This window comes from Fringilla coelebs, assembly GCF_963513975.1.
Source record: "Fringilla coelebs genome assembly, chromosome: 10".
In the NCBI taxonomy this organism is placed as follows: Eukaryota; Metazoa; Chordata; class Aves; order Passeriformes; family Fringillidae; genus Fringilla; species Fringilla coelebs.
In genome coordinates this window covers 12,117,006-12,137,926 of record NC_140036.1, presented here as the reverse complement: position 1 = coordinate 12,137,926, position 20,921 = coordinate 12,117,006, and the positions used below count along the sequence as shown (strand labels likewise).

Below are 20,921 nucleotides of genomic sequence, written 5' to 3'. Positions count from 1 at the left end.
TGCTGCATCTTCTCCTGTTTTGCTCAATAATGGCAAACGGTGAGGGAGGAGATGATGTGAAAGTTTCAGGGCAATAAAATAAGGAAAAGAGACATTAAATCTAGTCAGTGCTGTGGAGAGAAGCCCTTGTGCAAACAGGCAGGCGTGCCTTTGGCAAATACTTTGTTCAATAAGGGCACAGAAACAGCAATTGATAGCCAGGATCATCTGTGCCAGCAGGTGTGGCATCTGAATAAAGCACGTGCATGTGATCCACAGAGCCTTCTGTAAGGTGAAACTGTTTGCTTTCAGCTGCAGTGATTGGAACCAGTGGGGCCAGGTGTCCTGTTCAAGATCTGTGTTTTATCAACAGGTGGACTTCCCTCCTTCAATAAGTTTATGCTTTGGACTTCCATACAACCTGCTGTTGTCATAAAGAGGTGTGGTTTTATGGCTGGGGCATAAAAAAAATATGTGCATGACCTAACTAATAGACCTATTTGAAACAGCCCCATAAAATGGTTTGTCTCAACTCTTGTGGTCTTTTGCAGTTCTCTCCTGCCAGGTCTGTGCTTGAGGGGTTTCAGTGAACACGAGGTTTTAGCTGCACTGTCACCACCCTGGGTAAGAGCCTTGGCCCTGTCAGATGGGAAGGGTAAATGGTTGTGGAGCTTGGCAAGAGGAGGAGTCTGATGGAAACAAATCCCTGCAAAATCAGGGTAACATGAGCTAAGGAAAGAGTATGGGAACAAAAATTACCAGGGGGTGGAGGAGGACACAAGGAGAATAAGATATTTCTAAGAGTAAATTAATATTTTCAGTCAGAAGTGAAGTCTAATATGGTCTTTACAAATACATTCTCAGTGGAAAAGAATTATGGATCTTTGCTAAAGATAAGCTTGGTGATCCTGCTTGGTGAAGTCATAATTCTTTACTGCATTGCTGATCTGTTCAAGCTAAAATGTTCTTTTATCTTGTACTTCAGGAATATAACTGATAAGAGATGATTAGGAGAGAAAAAATGTTTAAGAAAATCTGCAGAGATGCAAAATGCCTCATGCAGCATTGATGTGCTGAGCACCATATGTATTTATTATTACAAATATGTACTAGCTTTCTTGGTGAACTTTTTAATCTAAAACCATTGTAATAAACTGAAATAGAAGCCACTCCTGAAGCTGATAAATCATTGCAGAGGTAGTAAAAAAAAAAAAAGTCTCAGATTCCTCTCTTTTCCCATGATGTCCCTGAAAGTAATTTTTTTAAATAGCTTTGTTCAGTGTCTAATTTATAAAGCAAATATATAATCTCAACTGCAGTCATGGTTGATGTAGCAGGGTTTGGAGTTCCAGCACCTCAGTGAAGCATTAAAACCACAGGGTTTTGCTGAAAGCCTGATAAAACGAATGTTAGGGTTTGGATCAGGTCATAAGGCCTTCTGTCAGATGAGTCCAGTGCAACTGCAGACAGCACTAACAGCAAGTATTTTATATTATTAGTCCAGAGAGAATAGCTAGCAATTGTGTAAAACATTTGTTGTAAAGCCATAGAGAATGCTGATTCATACTAATACAGATCTAATTGGGCAGAAATCACATGCTCTGAAATTCTGGGAAAGATCACCGAAAGAGAACCATATAGAATAATTGTAAATTCCAGTGTGAAAAAGACTTTAACTTTGGAAACCTGCTTCAGGAACACACTGCTTCCAGAAACTCTCATTTTGTAGGCTCCCTTATCCCATCCAGCTGGCAGGGGCTGCCAGTGCAGGGTGTGGGGCTTCTCAGAGTCAGGGGCACCGTGGCTCCTGCAGCAGTGCAGCAGCAGCTGGGCAGGGCTGGCTGGTGGTTCGTGTCCTCTGGCAGCACACAGCACAGCTGGCACAGCTGGAAGGGAGGTGCCAGCCTGGCCAGGAGTTCCCTCCCATCAGCACAGGATGTGGATGTGCTGCTGCTGCCCTGCCAGCAGAGACATGGTTAAAGGGAGAGAGGAGTGAGGAGAGGGCATCTGTAACAACCTGATCAGTAACAACCAGCAGCTCAATTACACTGAAGAATTGAATCAGAGATTGGATGGCAAATACAATTTATAATACTGCATGATACAGCAACCAGGGAGAAAAACCTTCTGGGCTGGGAGTAGCAAATCTGGCAAACTTGATTTAGGAAATAATAGGACTAAATGTGAACCTCCTGAAAGCTGTGCTCAGGATTTCTGGGAAATGGCTCTGGCCTGAGCATGTGGCCCACTGCCTTGATGAGCCATTTCTTCATGTGTGATTATTCCACATCGCAGGTAATCAGTGTGAGGAAAGAGTTTACAGTACCTGACATGGGTGACTAAGTCTTAATAGTGAGCAGGATTTATAGCTGATGTAAATATTTTCCATTTTCCTTTTCCTACGTTTTCTCCTCTCCAGCTTCCAAACCTCCTGAAATCCCCCAACTGTCTGTGTAAGAAGCAGTGCCTAGTGCTGGGCTTCCTCAATTTTCATTCTTAATTGAGCTGTAAATTCACCTCATAAACTCTTAGAGATCTAGTGGTCCTACATTTACAACTTTTTAATTATCTTCTTAATTAACAGAAGCCTCAAGGTCCCAGTACATTTTGATCAGATGAGTCTGTTATGAAACACATTCACTTGGAATTCAGTGGTTTTAAAAACATCCTCCCCCCATCCTGGTTCTATTTGTCCTCTTGTTGATAGAAGTGCTTGGGCTGGGTGCTGCATTCCATTCTCTGCTGTGCTCAGAGAGGTGTGACTGGTGAGCAGGGGCTCCAGAGGATGGGCAGAGGGAGCAGAGGGACTCCTGCCCCAGAGCCAGAGGGCTGCTGCTTACAGGCTTCCTTGTTTTGTGCTCATTTTCAAAGGGCAGTGTCAGCTCAGGGCCCGTGGGGTCCTGACATACCTGCTGGGTACGATTCCAGCTCCACAGTGTGCAGAAATGTTGGGTCTGGAGCAATTTGGGCGGTGAATCCCACCCACACATGGTGTGTGCTTGTGAGAGAAGGCATTGGAGGGAGGGAGGGAGAGTTCAAGGACCACTAACGTTTCACTGCTACTGTGTGATTCAGCTGTGCCTGCAGCAGTGCTTAAATGAAAGTACTTGGCTTCCCTTCTGCCCCAAAACCACAAAGATAACTGAGCAGCCTGAGAGTTCAGAGTGCCAGCCTTGACATACAGAGCTAGATGTCTGCAGGATGGGATTGTCCTGACTTGATTTTTGGTATATTTCATTAATTAGGCTGGTAGTATTTGTACTTTTTAGGAACAAAATCATGCCTAGGAAAATGTTCCTTGTAAGTACCTGTTTGCAGTAGCAATATCCCTTTAGCAGAAAACAGGATTTACACAAGCTGCATTTTAAACTGTGGGTACCACAGTTAATCCTAAATGCTGTAAACTGTAATGGCCTATTTCTTTATGTTGAATTGCTCTTTTCCTCCCAATATCCCATTTTCCAACTGCAAAGCAGCTTATGCTGGTTCATCTGCAGCGCTGACGTTCAAAACCTTGCATGACTGGCAGCAGTAAAACTTCACTTAGCTCCTATTCAGGGGCTGAGAAAGATATTGCTGTGGCACAAAAACATTTAGTAGCAAAGCCAAGTGTGTGGTATTGCTTCCATTGTTGTTCAGTGGTTGTTTTCCCCTTGTGCTGGAGTATCTTGAGGAAGGACTGATGGTGATGGCTGTCAGCTCTCTGCGGGAGTTGCTTTTCCTCTGTGAGTGGTTGTGACAATTGTTAGTGACAGCACAGGGGGACAAGTTGCTCCCCAGGATTCATAAAAATATAAGGGATACTACTTTATGTGGATTGGAACTCATAACGTTCAGCTGATGTTATCTGGACGCTGAATTAACTAAAACATTACAACACTAAACCCATTTTCACCCATTTTTCCTCTCAAAGGAAAGCCTAACCCTCATTTGTTAGACTGCAGGCTTGATGACTGACTTGACATTGTTAAATGAAATCAAGTAAGTGAACAGGCCTGTTTATAATTTCACAATTACAAATCTTTAATACAGAGATGATGTGTTAGCTGCTTCTTCTGGCTTCATGAATGCATATTTTATTCAACTAGTGAAGGCCTAACTACCAAGACAAAAGGAGAGCTACACTGAGATTCAGGGGATGTCGGATGCCTACCAAATGTTAGCAGGATGGAATCCATTTCCCCAGTTCCACATCAAAGAAATACTAATAGTAATACCAATACGAAGAATAGCAATTAGTGTACTTTTTAAAATGCCTGGATTTAAACTGCCTCTTACTGTGTGTACATCATGTCTGTCACACTGGTGGTGTGCTCATGCTAGACTCATCATGCAGTATAAAAATGTAGATTTTACCCATTGGAACGCTACATTATTTGCCTACTTGCTTTCAAAACCACTACTAGTTTGGATGTAACATTTGCTATAAATGGAAAAAAGGAAAATAACTTATTGGTTCTGGAGAAGATTCCTTAAATGTGAATTGTTAGGTTGGAGGCAGTCTTCTAAAATCCAGATTTTCCAAACCAGTTCTAAATATTGTGAAAATTGTATCAGATCATTTTCTCTTCGTCATCGAAAGTTGGGAATAAAACTGACACTGTAATTTCAGTATCAGAAAGTGGAGTCACTTTTATTTTCAGCACAGGGCATGAGGGGGATCTCTCTGCCTAGCCCCCACACCACAGCTAGAGAACAGAGTTTAAACCTGTGTAACTGATTCAGACTCATTACATTTCCCCAAACTCATACAGACATGCTAAACATTCCTGCCAATTCTTCTGCACATTTAAACCACCTTCCAGCAGCACTGCTGAGGCCCCTGGTTTCTAAGGCTGAGATAACCACTTGCACACATGAGTACAGGCCCAAGCTCTGAAAACCAGAGATAAAGGACTTATCATTGTTTGGTGCAGCTAAAGGTTTTCCCAAAATGCACACGAGTGAAGGACGGCAAACAGCAGAAAAAAGGAATTTCACCCCATGGCTGGAGCTCCAGCCAGTGCAGCTCAGGAGCCCTTCCTTCCTTCCTTCCTTCCTTCCTTCCTTCCTTCCTTCCTTCCTTCCTTCCTTCCTTCCTTCCTTCCTTCCTTCCTTCCTTCCTTCCTTCCTTCCTTCCTTCCTTCCTTCCTTCCTTCCTTCCTTCCTTCCTTCCTTCCTTCCTTCCTTCCTTCCTTCCTTCCTTCCTTCCTTCCTTCCTTCCTTCCTTCCTTCCTTCCTTCCTTCCTTCCTTCCTTCCTTCCTTCCTTCCTTCCTTCCTTCCTTCCTTCCTTCCTTCCTTCCTTCCTTCCTTCCTTCCTTCCTTCCTTCCTTCCTTCCTTCCTTCCTTCCTTCCTTCCTTCCTTCCTTCCTTCCTTCCTTCCTTCCTTCCTTCCTTCCTTCCTTCCTTCCTTCCTTCCTTCCTTCCTTCCTTCCTTCCTTCCTTCCTTCCTTCCTTCCTTCCTTCCTTCCTTCCTTCCTTCCTTCCTTCCTTCCTTCCTTCCTTCCTTCCTTCCTTCCTTCCTTCCTTCCTTCCTTCCTTCCTTCCTTCCTTCCTTCCTTCCTTCCTTCCTTCCTTCCTTCCTTCCTTCCTTCCTTCCTTCCTTCCTTCCTTCCTTCCTTCCTTCCTTCCTTCCTTCCTTCCTTCCTTCCTTCCTTCCTTCCTTCCTTCCTTCCTTCCTTCCTTCCTTCCTTCCTTCCTTCCTTCCTTCCTTCCTTCCTTCCTTCCTTCCTTCCTTCCTTCCTTCCTTCCTTCCTTCCTTCCTTCCTTCCTTCCTTCCTTCCTTCCTTCCTTCCTTCCTTCCTTCCTTCCTTCCTTCCTTCCTTCCTTCCTTCCTTCCTTCCTTCCTTCCTTCCTTCCTTCCTTCCTTCCTTCCTTCCTTCCTTCCTCCCTCCCTCCCTCCCTCCCTCCCTCCCTCCCTCCCTCCCTCCCTCCCTCCCTCCCTCCCTCCCTCCCTCCCTCCCTCCCTCCCTCCCTCCCTCCCTCCCTCCCTCCCTCCCTCCCTCCCTCCCTCCCTCCCTCCCTCCCTCCCTTGCCTCTCTTGCCTCTCTTGCCTTCCTTCCCTCCCTTCCTTCTTTTGTTCTTTCTTTTAATTTATTTCCTGGTGGCCCCTTCAAGCTTGTGCCTCAAACCTCACATGCTATGTCTTTTCTATAAAAACAACTACTCTCAGCTTGTCTTTCTCTTCACCTCCCGTGTCTGTTGCTGTTCCAGGTTTGCTTTCCAGGTTATAAACCCCAGAGAAGGGAGTCTCCTGTTGGGATTGTGTCCTCAAGCACAGAAGGCAAAGCCCCTGGTAACCACTTTGATTTCCTTTAGCAGTGCAAACAATGCCATGCCTGAGGTGAAATGAGGTGAAACGGAGTTGGAGCTGCACAAAGGCTGTTTGCTCTCCTGTACAGCCCTGAGTGAACTTCCTCCTGCCCCCTCACACTGATGTCTTGCCTGGGCTGGTGAGGGGATGTCAGCAAGAAAGATGAGAGCAGTTTCATCACCCCAGCTCCAGGTTACTGGAGAGCCCTGCATGAGAAGCAGGTGCAGGAACTGATCCCACTGCTGGTGCTGGGCACCACAGGATCAGCTGAGGAGCCAACATGAAGAGCATCAGAATTTAAAGCAATAGAAATATCCAGTCCATAAGTGACATAGAAATCCTAGAAATCGGGGTCAAGAATCTACAAAGAATGTTTCTTTTCAGGTAAACGTGCTTAAACCTAAAAGACTAAATTACTAGGAGCATGCTCATTTTCTTATTTCTCCTGAAACAATTCCAACTTTCTTTCTTAATGTTTTAAGCATTCCCCTGCTGATTAAATCTGCACACTGGACAAATTAAAAGGTACTGACCATTTCAACCCCCTGATCTAACAGAAAAGCACTGACTGTCAGTTACATCAATGATCCTAGCTAGATAAGAAAAGACATTATTTGATGTGGGAAAGACTGATAAATTACTTTGTATTTTGTGAATCATGGCATCTTTTTTCTGCCACTGCAGGTGAATAAGTTTTTTCCCTGCTTATAGACATGTGAAAGGAAGAGATATGCTGCTATCTTTATTCTCTCTGGTAGGACAATGATATTGTCATGTAAGAAATAGTGTTCATCTCTGTGTCAAAAAGTCATGTTTGCTTGACAATACAATTTGAATTTCAGTGTATAAGTCTGAACCCAGCTAAATATAACTATGCTATATTCCTGTAAAAAAGAAGAGTAGTATCAAAAGCTTCCATGTATTTATAATTTTCCAACCATGTCAAAATAATTCTATACCTATTTCTTAAGAGATGTTTAAAACCTATTTCTTGGTGTCTGCTATTAATCTTCTTAGTGGACTCAGTGCAGATGTGTGGGAAAATGCTAGTCAGCTTTAGATTAGATTCTTCTGTACCTGAGGAAAAAGCAAAATAAAATCCTCAAATCCCTATAAAATCTGGTGTTTGGGTGAAATCCAGTGCAGGTCTAGGACTATAGTTTGGGGTGGGGTTTTTTTTGGTTTAATATTGTTTATGGAAAGTTCAATATTGAAATGGAGACCTTATTTTGGGAGGTAGAAGACAAAGACCACAGAGTATTTACAAGGTGACCTGCACTTACTGAACCCCCAGTCTTGAGTTTTATGCATGCACCAATTACTGTGATCAGATTTATGTGGTTTACATGAAATACAGTTTTCTTTGAAGAAACTTTACTTTGGCATAAGTGGACACCAGCAGCTCCAATCTGGCGTACGTGAATGTACAAAAGAGGATGCGGAAGATCTGTTCGCTAGAGCTGTTAATCAGGGTGTGAGCCAACTTTCTCCAAGTCCTTTGTTTCCCAAACAATTCCTTATTGTACATTCTACTTCCTCTAACTATAAAGTCCACATAAATATATTTTTCCTCCTGAGTTCCTGCCTTATAAGCAAGGTAAAGTTGTTCCAGATACATTTGTTCTCTCTTCAGGGTGGACGTAGAACTTGGCGTTATCACCTGTATGCAGCCTGATGTCCGCTGACTAAAAGGCAGAAATTGAGTTAATTAATTAATTTTAAAAGGACAGAATAGGCATTGTTGCCGATAGATATGGAAAGAGTAAACGTCGCGAATAGCAAGGCTGTTGAAAGGCCGGCGTTTCTGGGCAGGGCTGGCAGCAGTTTCCTGCCCGGAGCCCAGCCCTGCCCTCGCTCCCCGCCCCGCAGCGCCGGGAGCTCCCGCACGGCACGGGACGGGCACGGCGGGACACGGGCACAGCGGGACACGGGCACAGCGGGACACGGGCACAGCGGGACACGGGCCACCGGAGCCTCCTTGGCCAGCGGGGTTCCTGCAGGCGCTCCCGTCAGGTACCCCGGGGCTTTCCACACGGGCATGGGCAGTGATCCGGGGCTGGGGCAGCGCCCGCCGAGGAGCAGCCCCGCGTCCGTCCGTCCGTCCGTCCGGGCAGTGCGGGTTGGGTTAGAATTGATCCCTGCCGGGGAGGATCTCGCTGGCAAGGACTGCGTTAAGGGCAGGTGCTGCCCCTGCCCGGGCTGTCCCGGAGAGCCCCTCGGTGCCGGCAGCCGCGGGGCTGTGCCCGGGATGGGCGCTCCCTGCAGCGGAGCCTGAGCCCCGGGCGGTGACCTGGCTGTGCCTGCCAGGGGCTGGCACTCCCAGCTCCAGGAGAAAGGCACTGTAAGGGGAGAGGGTATCCTACTCCATCAGAACAAAAAAAAACAAAACAAAAGTAAAATTCATTCTCTGAATAATATTTTGTTAACATCGGATGAAACCAACTCATTTAATTAGTCACCGAGATGATTTTAAAGCATACTGTTTCTCCAGTGGGCAGGGTTCAAATCCAGGGGCTGAACAGTCTAATAGAATGCAAAGAAAGGAGAACTAATGCATGTCTCCTGGCTATTCAGCTTCCTGGTTTTTGAGTGTTACAACTTCTTGGAAATCTTGGAAAGGGCCTGGCTTGTTATATAAAGAAGCATGTTTGTGCTTGTGAGCTTTCATAACATTAACACGCTCTTTGCAACATTTTAGTGACCTGGAGAATAAATGAAACTACTTATCATGCTGGTTTTCTGTTTTTCTGATAAAGAGCAGAAGGCCTATAGTTAACATAATTATGACATGTCTGAATTACTTGCAGTATATCTAGTGACATGCATCAGGCTAAGGGACATGCAGCTGTGTTATGTAGTTCTGAAAATGAGAAAGTGACCAGAAAGAAACATGGACATTCATAAAAAAAGGATACAGGGATGAAATGAGGGCTGAGCTTTGTAAAATCTTTATGGCTTCCTCCTACAGAGGATATCAACCTTTTCTAAATCTGACCTTGTACAGTGTCTGGTGTGTGTGGTTGTGGGGACACTGAAAGATTCTGGACAGTGAAAGATTCTGGCTTCTGGACAAAGCCTTTCTTTTAACTAAATCATGTGATTCTGTCTCTACTCTCCCTTTACCAAGGGGTTTAGTTGTAATTCTCAGTATTTCATTGGAGTTCTTGTAGCTGGATCATTTCACTGCATAAACTGATCTTTTGCTAGTTTTATTCTTCTTTAATTTGTGATATTCCTACATTCATACAGTGACTACAATCTGCCCTATGACCAGAACTCAGTTAATGTGTAACAGGACAGTGGTTCTGTTAGTAAAGAAGTTAGGAAAGTAGAAGAAAAAGTATATTAAAAAGGAATGGTTTAAGAGCAACTGAATCTGCATTACATTCCAGAAGCATCAGACATCGCCCTGTGAGAGCTGCTTTTACTCAGGGAATGAAAAACAGGAAGGAATTGCTTTCAGTTTCATTTCCCAGCTTTGACCAGCCAACCTCACTGAAATGAAGTAGTTAGAAGAATCATAACAGACAAATTATATTAATGATTTAACTTGAATTGTTTTTAGATTTAAGATTTATTTTTAATTTTGACGACTAGATTTAACAACTAGATTTATTTTTTATTTTAAAGCTTTCAATCCTATTAAAAATGAGTGCCTGTACCATTCTTTTTTACAGTTCCATGTTTGGATCTCCTGACTGTCTTGGATCTGTCTGCTGTAGCAGTTGCTGCTGTTGCCTTGCTTCACTCATTACCTCAGAGAAAGAGATAACTCTCAAGGTTTAAGCTGGTATCAGTAAGTGGGGTTTTTTGTGTGTAGTTTTATTTTATTTTGTTTTGTTTTGGGTTGGATTGTTTTGTCTTTTTTTTTTTTTTTTTTTTTTTTTTTGCTGTTGTTTGGGTTGTTTGGTTGGTTTTTTTTGGTTCTTTTTATTCTTCCATACTTTGGTAGCCACACTTTGTTATCCTGTGAAGGCAAATACTGGATATGTGTTATTTAGTAGTACCACTGGAGAAATGGAAGAGCTAAAAGAACTGAGTAGGTGGTGGCATGGCTGCTCCAGGGTTTGCCTGGGCAGGTTTTGTGGGCAACATCAATACACTGAGCCAGCTGGCCTTAAATTACTGCAGTGAATTGTTCATATGAGTTACAGGGAATTTCTGAATGGCTGCACAGTGGAGTCTTGCACATCCCAATGCCTTTCTGAGTTGAGGACAATGTCAGGATACTCAAAGCATGGCTGTAGGCATAGAAAACTCAGACTTTAGTAGTAGTTGAGACATAGCCTAGAAGGAAGCTGAGATATTTAAGGTCATTTTTGCTTGATTTGTAATTTGACATTCCCATACAGGGTAGAGAGACAAATATCTTTCATCAATAATAAAGAACTCTGAATAGCTCTTATGTGAAAGTTTGTATTGAAATAATCATGAGACAAAAATGTTCTTTTGCAGAGCTGCAGGCAGATCTACGATGATGCAAGGTGAGTAAAATATAACCAAAATATCAGCTTTTGCTAACATCAAAAACAGCACATTCAAGCAATATTAGCTTATCTATTAGCTTACTTTCTAATTATGTTAAATATGTATGAATGTTTTTACCTGAAATTATTTACATTTAAAATGGAATATTTTACAAAATGTAGATCTTAAATTTTCAGATCTCGATTTCTGAAGTTAAGCAAAAATAATAAACAATTTAGTAATCTTGAAATTCAAGTTATTTGTGCTTAAAAACTGAAGATGGCAAATGTTTTTAAATCCATAACACTCTCCATCTGCTGGTGAGGCATCACTGTAGTCTGAGCTTGAAGAAGTTGGGAGAAAAGCTTTTACACAGAGGGGAATGGCTCACAGCCATGTTCTGTACTGGAGGGCAGCCTGTCAGCTCCTGGCAATGCTTTGAATTCAAGCCTCTTTCTAAATATCAATGAACAAAAGCATCTCTGCTCCAGGCAGAGTGAACTGACCCTGCTTGAGCAGGGCTTGCATTAGATGATCTCAGGAGGTCCTTCCAAGCTGAATGATTCTGTGACTCTGGGACACCTTGATGACAACCTGTCTTTTTTCTGTGCTTTAAGGACCAGAACTCCCCCACGTTTTGTTGATGCATGCATTGCTCATAAATATGATCTTGATGTGTATTTTTGCTATACAGAAAACAGCTGCCTAGATTTTGTTCTGTGTGCACTCTGGAAAATGAGTCAGTGCTGGGGATCTTCACCCAGGGCAGGAGGAAATGATCCATACTCAGAGTGTATTTTCTTTCTTCCAGGACCTCCACCTGCCACAGCACCTGGAATGCCCCATGGCTCCCCCCAACAGGTCCCTGGGGCTTACCCAGGTGGGTGGCTTGGTTACAGCTCTGTGAGACCATTAGGAAATAAGCATGGGCCTGTAAAAGGGTGATCATCTCCCATTTACTTTTCTGCTATTAATTCTATAGAGTTTCTTGTAACTTCTGTTTTGCTGAAAATCATTTCCTTCCTTTGTGGTTCTACATTTTAGCATGCGCTGAGCAGCACCAACAGTGGTAGGAGTTAAAAATGTCAGGTGTTCCTCAGTGGTCATTGTGGGGAGTTTTGCTGGGTGTTACTGATTGCAATTAATGTGCAGCAGGTTCTTACTGGTAATCAGACTTTTAAATAATCATGTTACCTCAGTGTTTCACTTTACTTTCCTCTAGAAATACAGAAGTGAAGAAAGAATTGTTCTTCTCTTGCAGTTCTGCATGTATTCAGTTCCTGTTTCATACTGGGTTGCTGTACTTTGCAGGTGGTTACACCTTACACTTTCCCTCACTTGCTCTCTCCTCTTCTGTCTTGTTTTCTGTTCCACTTCAAAATGCAGCACTTCTGAACAGCTTCTCCCATTCTGGCAATGATTTCTTTCTGAAGAACCAAATCACAATAAATATCTAACAAGCAGGCTCAGAGCATGAGTCAGAGGTAAATAGCAAAATGCTGGCCAAAGTTACTGTGCAGTTCACAAGTTAAAGCTTGTGCATCCTGGGCCAAGGCACTCTGAGGTCTGTAAGTGCAGTTGGCTGGAGCAGGGAACAAGCACTCCCTGCTTGGGCCGTGGAGGTGGCAGGGGCATTGTTATTTGGAGCAATTGTATGTGCACACCCTTGCTCACAATAGCAGTAGGTAGTTGGTTTGCAAAGCCTGTGCTCAGACATAAAAGTGATTTTGAATTCCCAGAGGGAGGATTCTTCTCTAGGGTGGGTGATGTGGCCGCCTTACATCCCCTGAGGTGCCATGGCCACAGCCTGATCTCTCACGTGCACTGGTCCATGTGTTGCAATGTAATGTGAAATTTGGTGCTGAGCTGGTGTGGGCTGAAGGTCTACAAGTCATCTGGTTTGAAAACTGCAGATGGACTTTGCCAAAAGGACGTTTTCTTTCACAAAAGTTGAAGGTATAGTTCCAAGAAAACTTTGTCCTAAAATTCTTCATTTGCTCAACTGACAGCGTATAAATGCCAATGCTTTTAATGTAATTTAAAGTATTCTTTCTTTACTTAGAAATAACCTTCATTTATTCGTTTCTGGTTTTTGAATTGATTGTCTCCATGCAAATGAAATTTTTTCTGTCTTCAAGAATGATGCAATTTTTTTTTATTTATTTGGTCTGGTTTTGTGTGAGGCATCAGAACCTCCCCTGGCAGCGTAACTCCCTTCATGAGAGTTATTGTATTCATAACATAAATAAATAAGGTATAAGGATCTCCATAGTTCCAAAGAATGAATAAATTACTCTTTTAAAGATAGGGCAATTATTTTCCAGCATTTAACTTTCATAACCATATCTCTCCTACAGTGCCAAATGTCACAGGTGCAGGGAACTACGGATTCCAGGCACAGCCCATGGGGTTCCCAGGTGGATTCGTCCCTCCACCTGTCCAGAGCCAGCCCACCATGGATGGGGCAATCTGGATGCCGATCCCTCCTTCTATTCCCAACTGCCCTCCTGGACTGGAGTACCTCACACAGGTACCTGCACCCTTCCTCCCTCCCCAGAGATGAGGCATGCTGCTCTGGGAAGCAGCCTGCATCCATGAAATAGCTGAATAAAGCATCTGGCTGTGTTGCAGCTTCGTGGGCTGCTGCTTGTGTGCTGCTAAAGGAGGCCTTTGGTACTGTCTGAATGCAGAAATAGCTGTCAGAGATGTAGCACTTGTTCACGGAGAACCTTCCTGCCAAGTAGGGGGCTAAAGGATGAGAGACAGAGGGCTGTCACACATCCTTCCCACTTCTGAAGCTACTCTTTGGGAGATGTAATGTCCCTTGGAAAGGCTCATGGAATAAATACCTATGATATGGGCAACTCTAGCACATTAGAAGCACTTAATTTTCTACATGATGCTTTCTTCACACCTCTTAATATTGTTAGTAGAGCTGCCAGTCAGATTTCACAGCACAGAGAATGCTAATAGCAAAATAAGAATTGTTTCCACATTACTGAATATGTCTTTGTACTGCAAAATGCAGTTCATCTTAGCACTGGAAAGATTAATGCTGGTGTATTGTTGCCAGTTCTGCAAAGTGCTTAAAAAAAATAGAAGCACTGGTGAGGAGAGGCTGATTTTCCTTAGAGCTGAGCAGTAGCTGGGCTTCTACTCCAAAATACCCCTTTTCCTGCTTTTGTCTGTGTGGAGTCTCTGGAACGTGATGTCAGAGCTCTCCCAGCACAGGTGTGTTGGCCCTGTGTGCTTGTCACCAGGCCAGTTTGGGTTCAGCTCCCCCCATCAGCTCCAGTGCCCTGGAACACTCTTTGCTAACCTGGCAGGGGAGAGGCAAGGAGGTGAGCGAGCTATTCCATAGCTTGACTGGGAGCTAATCTGCCTCCACACTGTGTATTGATCCATACATTTTTATTCTAAAATGAAATAGCAGCTGTTCTTAAAACTACAGTTTTTCTTAGTTGTAACTTGCTAACTGTTTATTCTGTTTAATTTTTCTACCATGACCAGATTGACCAGATATTAATTCATCAGCAACTTGAAATTCTTGAGAGTAAGTACAAAGTGTTTAAATCTGATAATTGCAAGAACTGTGAAGTTTAGGCTTTCTTTGACACTGTTTTTAAGGTGGTTGCCACCTTTGTCTTTCTTGTATTACCTGTCTCAATTCCTGCAGAAGTCCTGAAGAAGTGGAGGAGAGGAAGGAAAAATAGGAGGGAAGAAAACTTTCAGCAGGTTCCATATCTCAAAAGATACCAGCAATGCAACTGAATAATCTTGGTTATAAATGCTATAGTTGATATGCAGCTAGTTGTAGATGAAGTCCCACATTTCCAATGTTACTTTTTAACAATGATTTCTACTCCCTTACTTAAAGATTTTGTTTTCTGTTCTGTCATATCCCACCTCATTCCATGGAGTGGCATGTGGCTTTTACAGGCAATCCTGCTGCTTTAGCAAACTGAATGGCTTTCCTTCTGCTCCCCTTATTCTGTGCTTTAATAATATCCAAGTTGTATAATCAATGTCTTTCAAATAAAAGGAATAAAACAGACCACACATCCCTGATAACCTCTAATGTGGTTTCTGTCCCGGCTCTTGTTGCTTTTGGTGTGTGCTGCTGTAAATCTTGACTGAGAGGGTTTTTTGTGGCTTTCTTATTCTGAACGTATTTGTGCCCTTTTCTGGCTTCACCCCCAAATTCACAGCTCTCTTTAACCCTTATCCATTCAATTCTCCCTGAGAACTTTCCCTCCTGTGTTACTGGTAATGGTGGTGCTTATTCAGGTGGGGACACTGGGGACAGATGGGAATCTCAGTTCCTTTCCACAGGTCCTTGCTCATGGTGGCTTCTTCCCTTGAACTTCTCTGTCAGGCTTTGCTGCTTGAGGGTCCTTCCCATAATGTCCCTTTGCCAGACTGTGAGAGAGGCTTTGCCTTCCCAAAGAGCAGGAATTGTCTGACCAGACTCTCCTAGGAATTGAGCCGGTTCCTTCCCCTTTTCCAGTCGTGACTGGCTTTGAAGAGAACAACAAGTACGAGCTGAAGAACGCCCTGGGGCAGAGGGTGTACTTTGCAGCAGAGGACACCGACTGCCTGACCAGGAACTGCTGCGGGCCCTCCCGGCCCTTCACCATGAGGATCATCGACAACCTGGGCCGCCAGGTGATCACGCTGCACAGACCGCTCCGCTGCGACGCCTGCTGCTGCCCCTGCTGCCTGCAGGAGGTGAGTTCTGCCTCCCTGCCCTCCTCCTCCTCCTCCTCCTGTGCCGCTCCAGGGTGGCCTTGCCTCGCATCAGGAGGTGAGGGGAAACGAGTCAGGGGTTTTGGGGTGGGGAGAGAGATGTGCGGGGTCTGTGCATGGGGTTCTTGGTCTGGGCAGGAGGGAGCGTGCTGCAGCTCTGATGGTGGGAATGGAAAACCTGATGGAGCAGCATGTCCGGGAACTTGTGGCTGGTGCTGGAATCTGCACTTGGAATGGAAGAGTAAGGCAGCAGCTTTCACAGAGTTACAGCCAGAGTTTTCATTTTACTGCTCTGAATGCTATAGTGGAATTCAACATAGGAGATCATGAGGTTTTTTAAATATTAACATAATTCTGGAATGATAAAACTTCTGAAACTCTACATCTTACTCCTGCTGAGGCATTTCTAGTAGCTGCACCCTATAATGCCTTCACTGAATATTCACTGCCTTTCTTTCACTGGACTTTGGTCTTTATATTGTAGATGCATAGTTTGTGTGCTCCAGAGCCTTAGCAGTCATTACTGTTTTCTTGAAGGCAGAAGCTGAATAAGAGGTCTTCAGTCTGAGTGGTCTTCTGAAAACACTCACAGCAAAATGCTTTGTAAGGCCAGATTGTTGTGAAAAAATAGGTTGTTTTTCATTTGTGTGCTGGTGTGGGTTTTGTCTCACTAGCATATGAAAGCGTGCTCATTCATTTGGAGGTTTTCTCTTCCCTGTGAAGCTGGAAGTCCAGGCACCTCCAGGAACAACGGTTGGTTATGTTGTCCAGAACTGGCATGTGTGCCTGCCAAAGTTTACCATTCAAGATGAGAAAAGAAGGGACATTCTGAAAATCAATGGCCCGTGTGTTGTGTGCCGGTGTTGTGAGGACGTTCATTTTGAGGTAGGCAATGTAAATATTGTTTGCATGTTTCTGTTTTCAGATGTAGTTTGGTATTAGTTTGTTGTTCAACTTACTACCTATCAATTGAATTGTATATATTAGGTAATTTCTACATCGTCTTTTAATGCTGGTATAATCAAATGACTTCTCTAGATACCTAAATGTCTCTAGATAAACCAGAGAAATTTCCAGAAATTACATGTTAAAGCAATCATCAGCTGAGAATTCTGTGTGGCTGCACACAAATAACTTAATTGATATATTTAGCAGCAAAATCTTTTTGAATCTGTTATGTCAGGCTCTAAGGAAAATATAGTAAACCGTATCAGGTATTTATTAAAATGACTTCCTTCAACCCTTCATTTAATCATCTATTAATCATTCAATGAACTAGTAAGTTAATTTAGACTTGAAATACAGAGTTGAATGAAGAGTTACAACTTTCCTTTTAAAATAATATTGGTTAATGCAACATTGTTTTTGTGGACATTAAGTAAAAGATATATAAGGCTACAATTTAATGTTTAAAATGATGTTGCAAATAGTTACTACAGAGAATTTTTATAATTTTATTTTGGAAACTAATCTTGCACATGACCCAGAAGACTGGCTCTAACTTAAAAAACGTAATGTTGCCAGAGGGCTAACCTCTGCTTTTGAGCAAAAGAATGTAATTTGTTTAATTTTCACTTGAGCAGCTCCTGATGCGTGGCAGGAGAAACTAATTCACTGTCTTGGCTAAAAGACACCACTTCCAGCAGAGAGTGTATCCCAGCACATCAAGGAACTGATTCAGAATTCAGAATCAAGTTTCAGATTCAGAATCAAGTTCATGCCTCTAATACTTTAGACCAGCTTTCTGATAGTCCGATTGCCTTTCGGTACAAACCCTTGCACTAAAAACTGTATTCATTAAAATAACAGTCTGAAGCTTTTAAATGGATCTATTCCAAAATGGATTTGGGAATGTCATGAATGTTTGATGATGCTTTAAAAAATTTTCTATTAAACTCTAGGTGACGTCTCTGGATGAGACTTGTCCTGTTGGGAGGATTTCTAAGCAGTGGACTGGACTTGTGCGGGAAATGTTTACAGATACAGATAACTTTGGAATCTCATTCCCAATGGACCTTGATGTGAAAATGAAAGCTGTCATGATTGGGGCTTGCTTCCTGATTGTAAGTTGTTCACTAATACATCACCATAAACTAACTTTTTCATCTCCATGTTTAAATTGTGATGGTAAAGGAGTTAATTTTGAGCTCCTTCAAGTGGGCAACAGCTTGTGAACTTCTGTGTGTGAAACTGACCACAAAAGGCAACACAGAAGTATTTTGGACAATAAGCTTACTGTAGACTACATGCAGTGCTAATTGTATTTAATAAGAGTTTCATATTTGGTGGGACTGAAAAAAGGAAAAGGGAAGACTTCTTACAGACTCATTGGCAGAGGAAAGCAAATTTATGGATGGTGAAACCAGAAAAATGCAGATTAGCAATAGCCAAGAGGCCCATCCAAAGCCTGAGCAGCCCCCTGGGCTGGTGGACAGCTGAATGCTGCAGCCACTGCCTCCCAGCTGTCTTTGGGAGCATGTGAGGCACTGAGCTGAGCAGGATTGATGCTCTCAGAGCAGTAATTTCCAAATGGAGGGACTGCTGTGGAGGCTAAGCTCATTGAACTTGTCAGAGCCCTTCTCAGCAATAGCCAACAGTGCAGAGCAGCTCCGTGTCCTGTTTGAAAACAGTGTGGGACACGCTCCTGTTTCCACCTGAGTGTGCAATTCTGCATCAAGGTGCTGTTTCAGAGCACTGCTACTGTGCTGGCTGGGCTGCTGAGGGGCAGGAGAGGGGCATGTGAAGCACCTTAAGTTTGGAAAGGTCTCTCCAACCTCTGAGAGCCCTGAGCATGAGCAGGGTTTTGTTTAGCTGTGTGTGTTCCTGGGCTCCCGAGTGCTTCAAGTGCAGCATTGGTGAGTGGGAGCAACCTGGGCTTTCAGGCACAGAAATGGGCCCCACCAGTAACTAAAGATAGCCATTATTGTGATGGACTCCAGTCTGAGAGGGAATAGGTCAGGTTGAACAAAGTCAGGCAGAAATCCAGAGTAAAGGAAGCATAGCTTTGGCTAGTGATAAATTATAAGTTCCCAAGTTGGTCTTTCGCTGTCTTTCTGTCTCTGTGGATGTGCCATTCTGAGAGACCCAGGTGGTGAGGGCATGGCAAATGTGCCTCCCCCTTCCTCTCACCCTTTCAGGTTTGTGAGAGGAAGGTGTGCATCAGGTGCAATGCAGCCAGGGGATCTCGGGACTAAGAACCACATTTAAGAATTGTAATTATTTGTTTTGTTTGCCTTTTTTTTTTTTTGTCCCCTTAGGACTTCATGTTTTTTGAGCATAGTGGTAATTAAGCATCAGCAAGCAGAAGTTTGGTAATGAAATCTAGATGCTCTCTATGGGAGGAAGAAGAACATGGATCTCCCAACTTTCCAATGAATTGCAGACCTCCAGTAAGAATATGAGAAATGTACATGTTATAGTTACATTTCTGTAAGCTGAAAGATTCATGGTCTTATCTATTATTTTTTAATATGGTGAAATAATTTGTAATATTCAAATAAGGGCTCTTTATCTGCAGAGATCAATAATATCATTTAGAGAAATATATAGCTACCTTTTTTTTCCCCAAGAACTCAGTAATTTTAAAGTAACTACTCATAGTAGTTATTTATAACTACTATAATAATACTTTGCTTCCTAAAAAAGAGGACTACTTCTATATTCAATATTAATAATAACCTAAGCCTAATAAGGAGCCACTGATATTTTTCCTGGGTATTCTTCATTGGTAGTTTTGCCTCGTTCACCTTCTGTTTCCCTCTTCCTATCAAATGCATCAAATGTATCCATTGAGAGCAAAGGATTGCATTTGAACAGAACTATCTGAAATGAGTGTAAAATGTTGTTACTCTCTGTGCTGCTGGCTGTGTGTGAGCTGGAGCTCCTTTCCCCAGCAGCCCTCCCAGAGCTGTGCTTTGCCCTGCTAGAGCCCAGCAGTGTTTTGGTGCAGCTGAGCAGTGCTGGCCCAGCAGCAGCTCTGTCTCTCCAGCATCCCACCTGCCTTGAGTAGCTGGGGGTGGGCAGGGTGCTGGCAGGGGACACAGCCAGGCCAGCTGGCACAACTTCACCATATGGACATTCCACCCCGTATGCCATCAGCTCAGATCTCAGAGATAGGAAAGGGAGGAAGGTGTTGCATTCAGTTTTACAGTGTCTGCCTTCCCATGCTGATGCCCTGCTTCCCAGGAAGTGGCTGGGCATTGCCTGCTCATGGGAAGTGCAGAATTAAATTTCTCTTTTTTTTTACTCATTTATGCACGCGCAAACTTTTGCTTTTCTTTTAGTAAACTGCTTTATCTTAACCTATAAGTTGTTTTGTGTCTTATTTTATCTCCCCTGTCCCTCTGGGAAGGGGAGGCATGGAGTGGCTTGGTGGGCACCTGGCACCCAGCCAGGGTCACCCACCACATCTAGTGATGGGCATGTTCTCAAATATGACTCCTCCCGAGGGTGACCTAGTTTTCTTGTTTGGGCTGCTCTGAAACTGAAGGCTTGCATGTTCATCAACAGAAGTGTAGAGGTGACAGGAAATAAAACTGTGCCTACTTCTGTTTCGTAATCCTCTAGTTATTGCCTTGTGCAGGAGTGTGCCCTGAGGCAAGGAAAAAACTCTTTAGTTACTTCTCAGTTTCTCCAGTCGTCTTTGCTCCTCGTTTACTCCACAGTTTTCACAGACTGGGAGTCTGTCTGTTGTTTTGAGGGCAGGGAATAAACAGAAGTGTTCTGCATAAACAGAGCAGTTTCACTTCAAAAGCAGACACATGGAATGGCAGGTCAACTTCTTAGCATTTATAGCTTTATTAAAATATTTTATTTAAATGTCCAAGCAATGGATGAGTTGCAGTTTCTTACCCCTGCACACAAGCACCTGCACAATATGGTTCTGGGCATCCAGCTATGGGGAGAAGTCCTTGCCAGTATTTTCAGTTGCATTCTAGTCCTGCTGAAGAGTCCTTCTGTTCAGTATTTTCAATTTATTGGTTGCTTCTGGCCAGGAAAGAAGCAAAAGAAAAGGGAAATGCCATTGCTGCTGTCTACCTGGATTCTCTTTGATGTTGGAATAATTGTGCAAATTTGGGACAACAGTCCAGACTGTTCTGAAAGTCTTTAAATTGTATATTATTCCGTGTTAAATTTGCTTCTGCTGCTAAATTTCCTTGTATATGGAGTTGCTGGAGGTGCATTTTTGATTCATCAGCACTATTCTTAGGGAATTAATTTAATTAATTGTTATAAATGAGAAAAAATATTTTGTGCTTTACTGACCATCTGTTAATGAGAAAATCCAATCTTGCTAAAATCTGCTAAAAGCTTCTGGCTAGTTGAGTTAAGAGTAGAAGGTACACGTGTTAGACACCAGACCTGTCCTCTAGGGATTCACATGGCCAAGTCCATCATTATTATTTTTCCTGCAAGGGGTGGCACACAGCTTCATTT

The 20,921-nt window shown here is 43.2% G+C and overlaps 1 protein-coding gene across 1 annotated transcript; it reads left to right on the top strand.

Moving 5' to 3' along the window:
* The first annotated feature begins 8,148 nt into the window (after positions 1 to 8,148).
* Positions 8,149 to 19,786, top strand: LOC311157513 (phospholipid scramblase 1-like). The gene is made up of 10 exons (XM_084212243.1): positions 8,149 to 8,285; positions 9,950 to 10,068; positions 10,728 to 10,756; positions 11,551 to 11,619; positions 13,097 to 13,269; positions 14,250 to 14,292; positions 15,247 to 15,467; positions 16,209 to 16,370; positions 17,387 to 17,548; positions 18,743 to 19,786. Exons 3-10 carry the CDS (start codon positions 10,747 to 10,749, stop codon positions 18,773 to 18,775), a joined length of 873 nt encoding a protein of 290 aa, XP_084068369.1. The 5' UTR covers positions 8,149 to 8,285; positions 9,950 to 10,068; positions 10,728 to 10,746; the 3' UTR covers positions 18,776 to 19,786.
* Positions 19,787 to 20,921: the final 1,135 nt, after the last annotated feature.

Bases quoted from the DNA above. Each gene is read 5' to 3' on its own strand.
- LOC311157513 (XM_084212243.1), top strand. The intron at 15,468-16,208 runs GTGAGTTCTGCC...TTCCCTGTGAAG, and splicing joins GCCCCTGCTGCCTGCAGGAG to CTGGAAGTCCAGGCACCTCC. The intron at 16,371-17,386 runs GTAGGCAATGTA...ATTAAACTCTAG, and splicing joins GTGAGGACGTTCATTTTGAG to GTGACGTCTCTGGATGAGAC.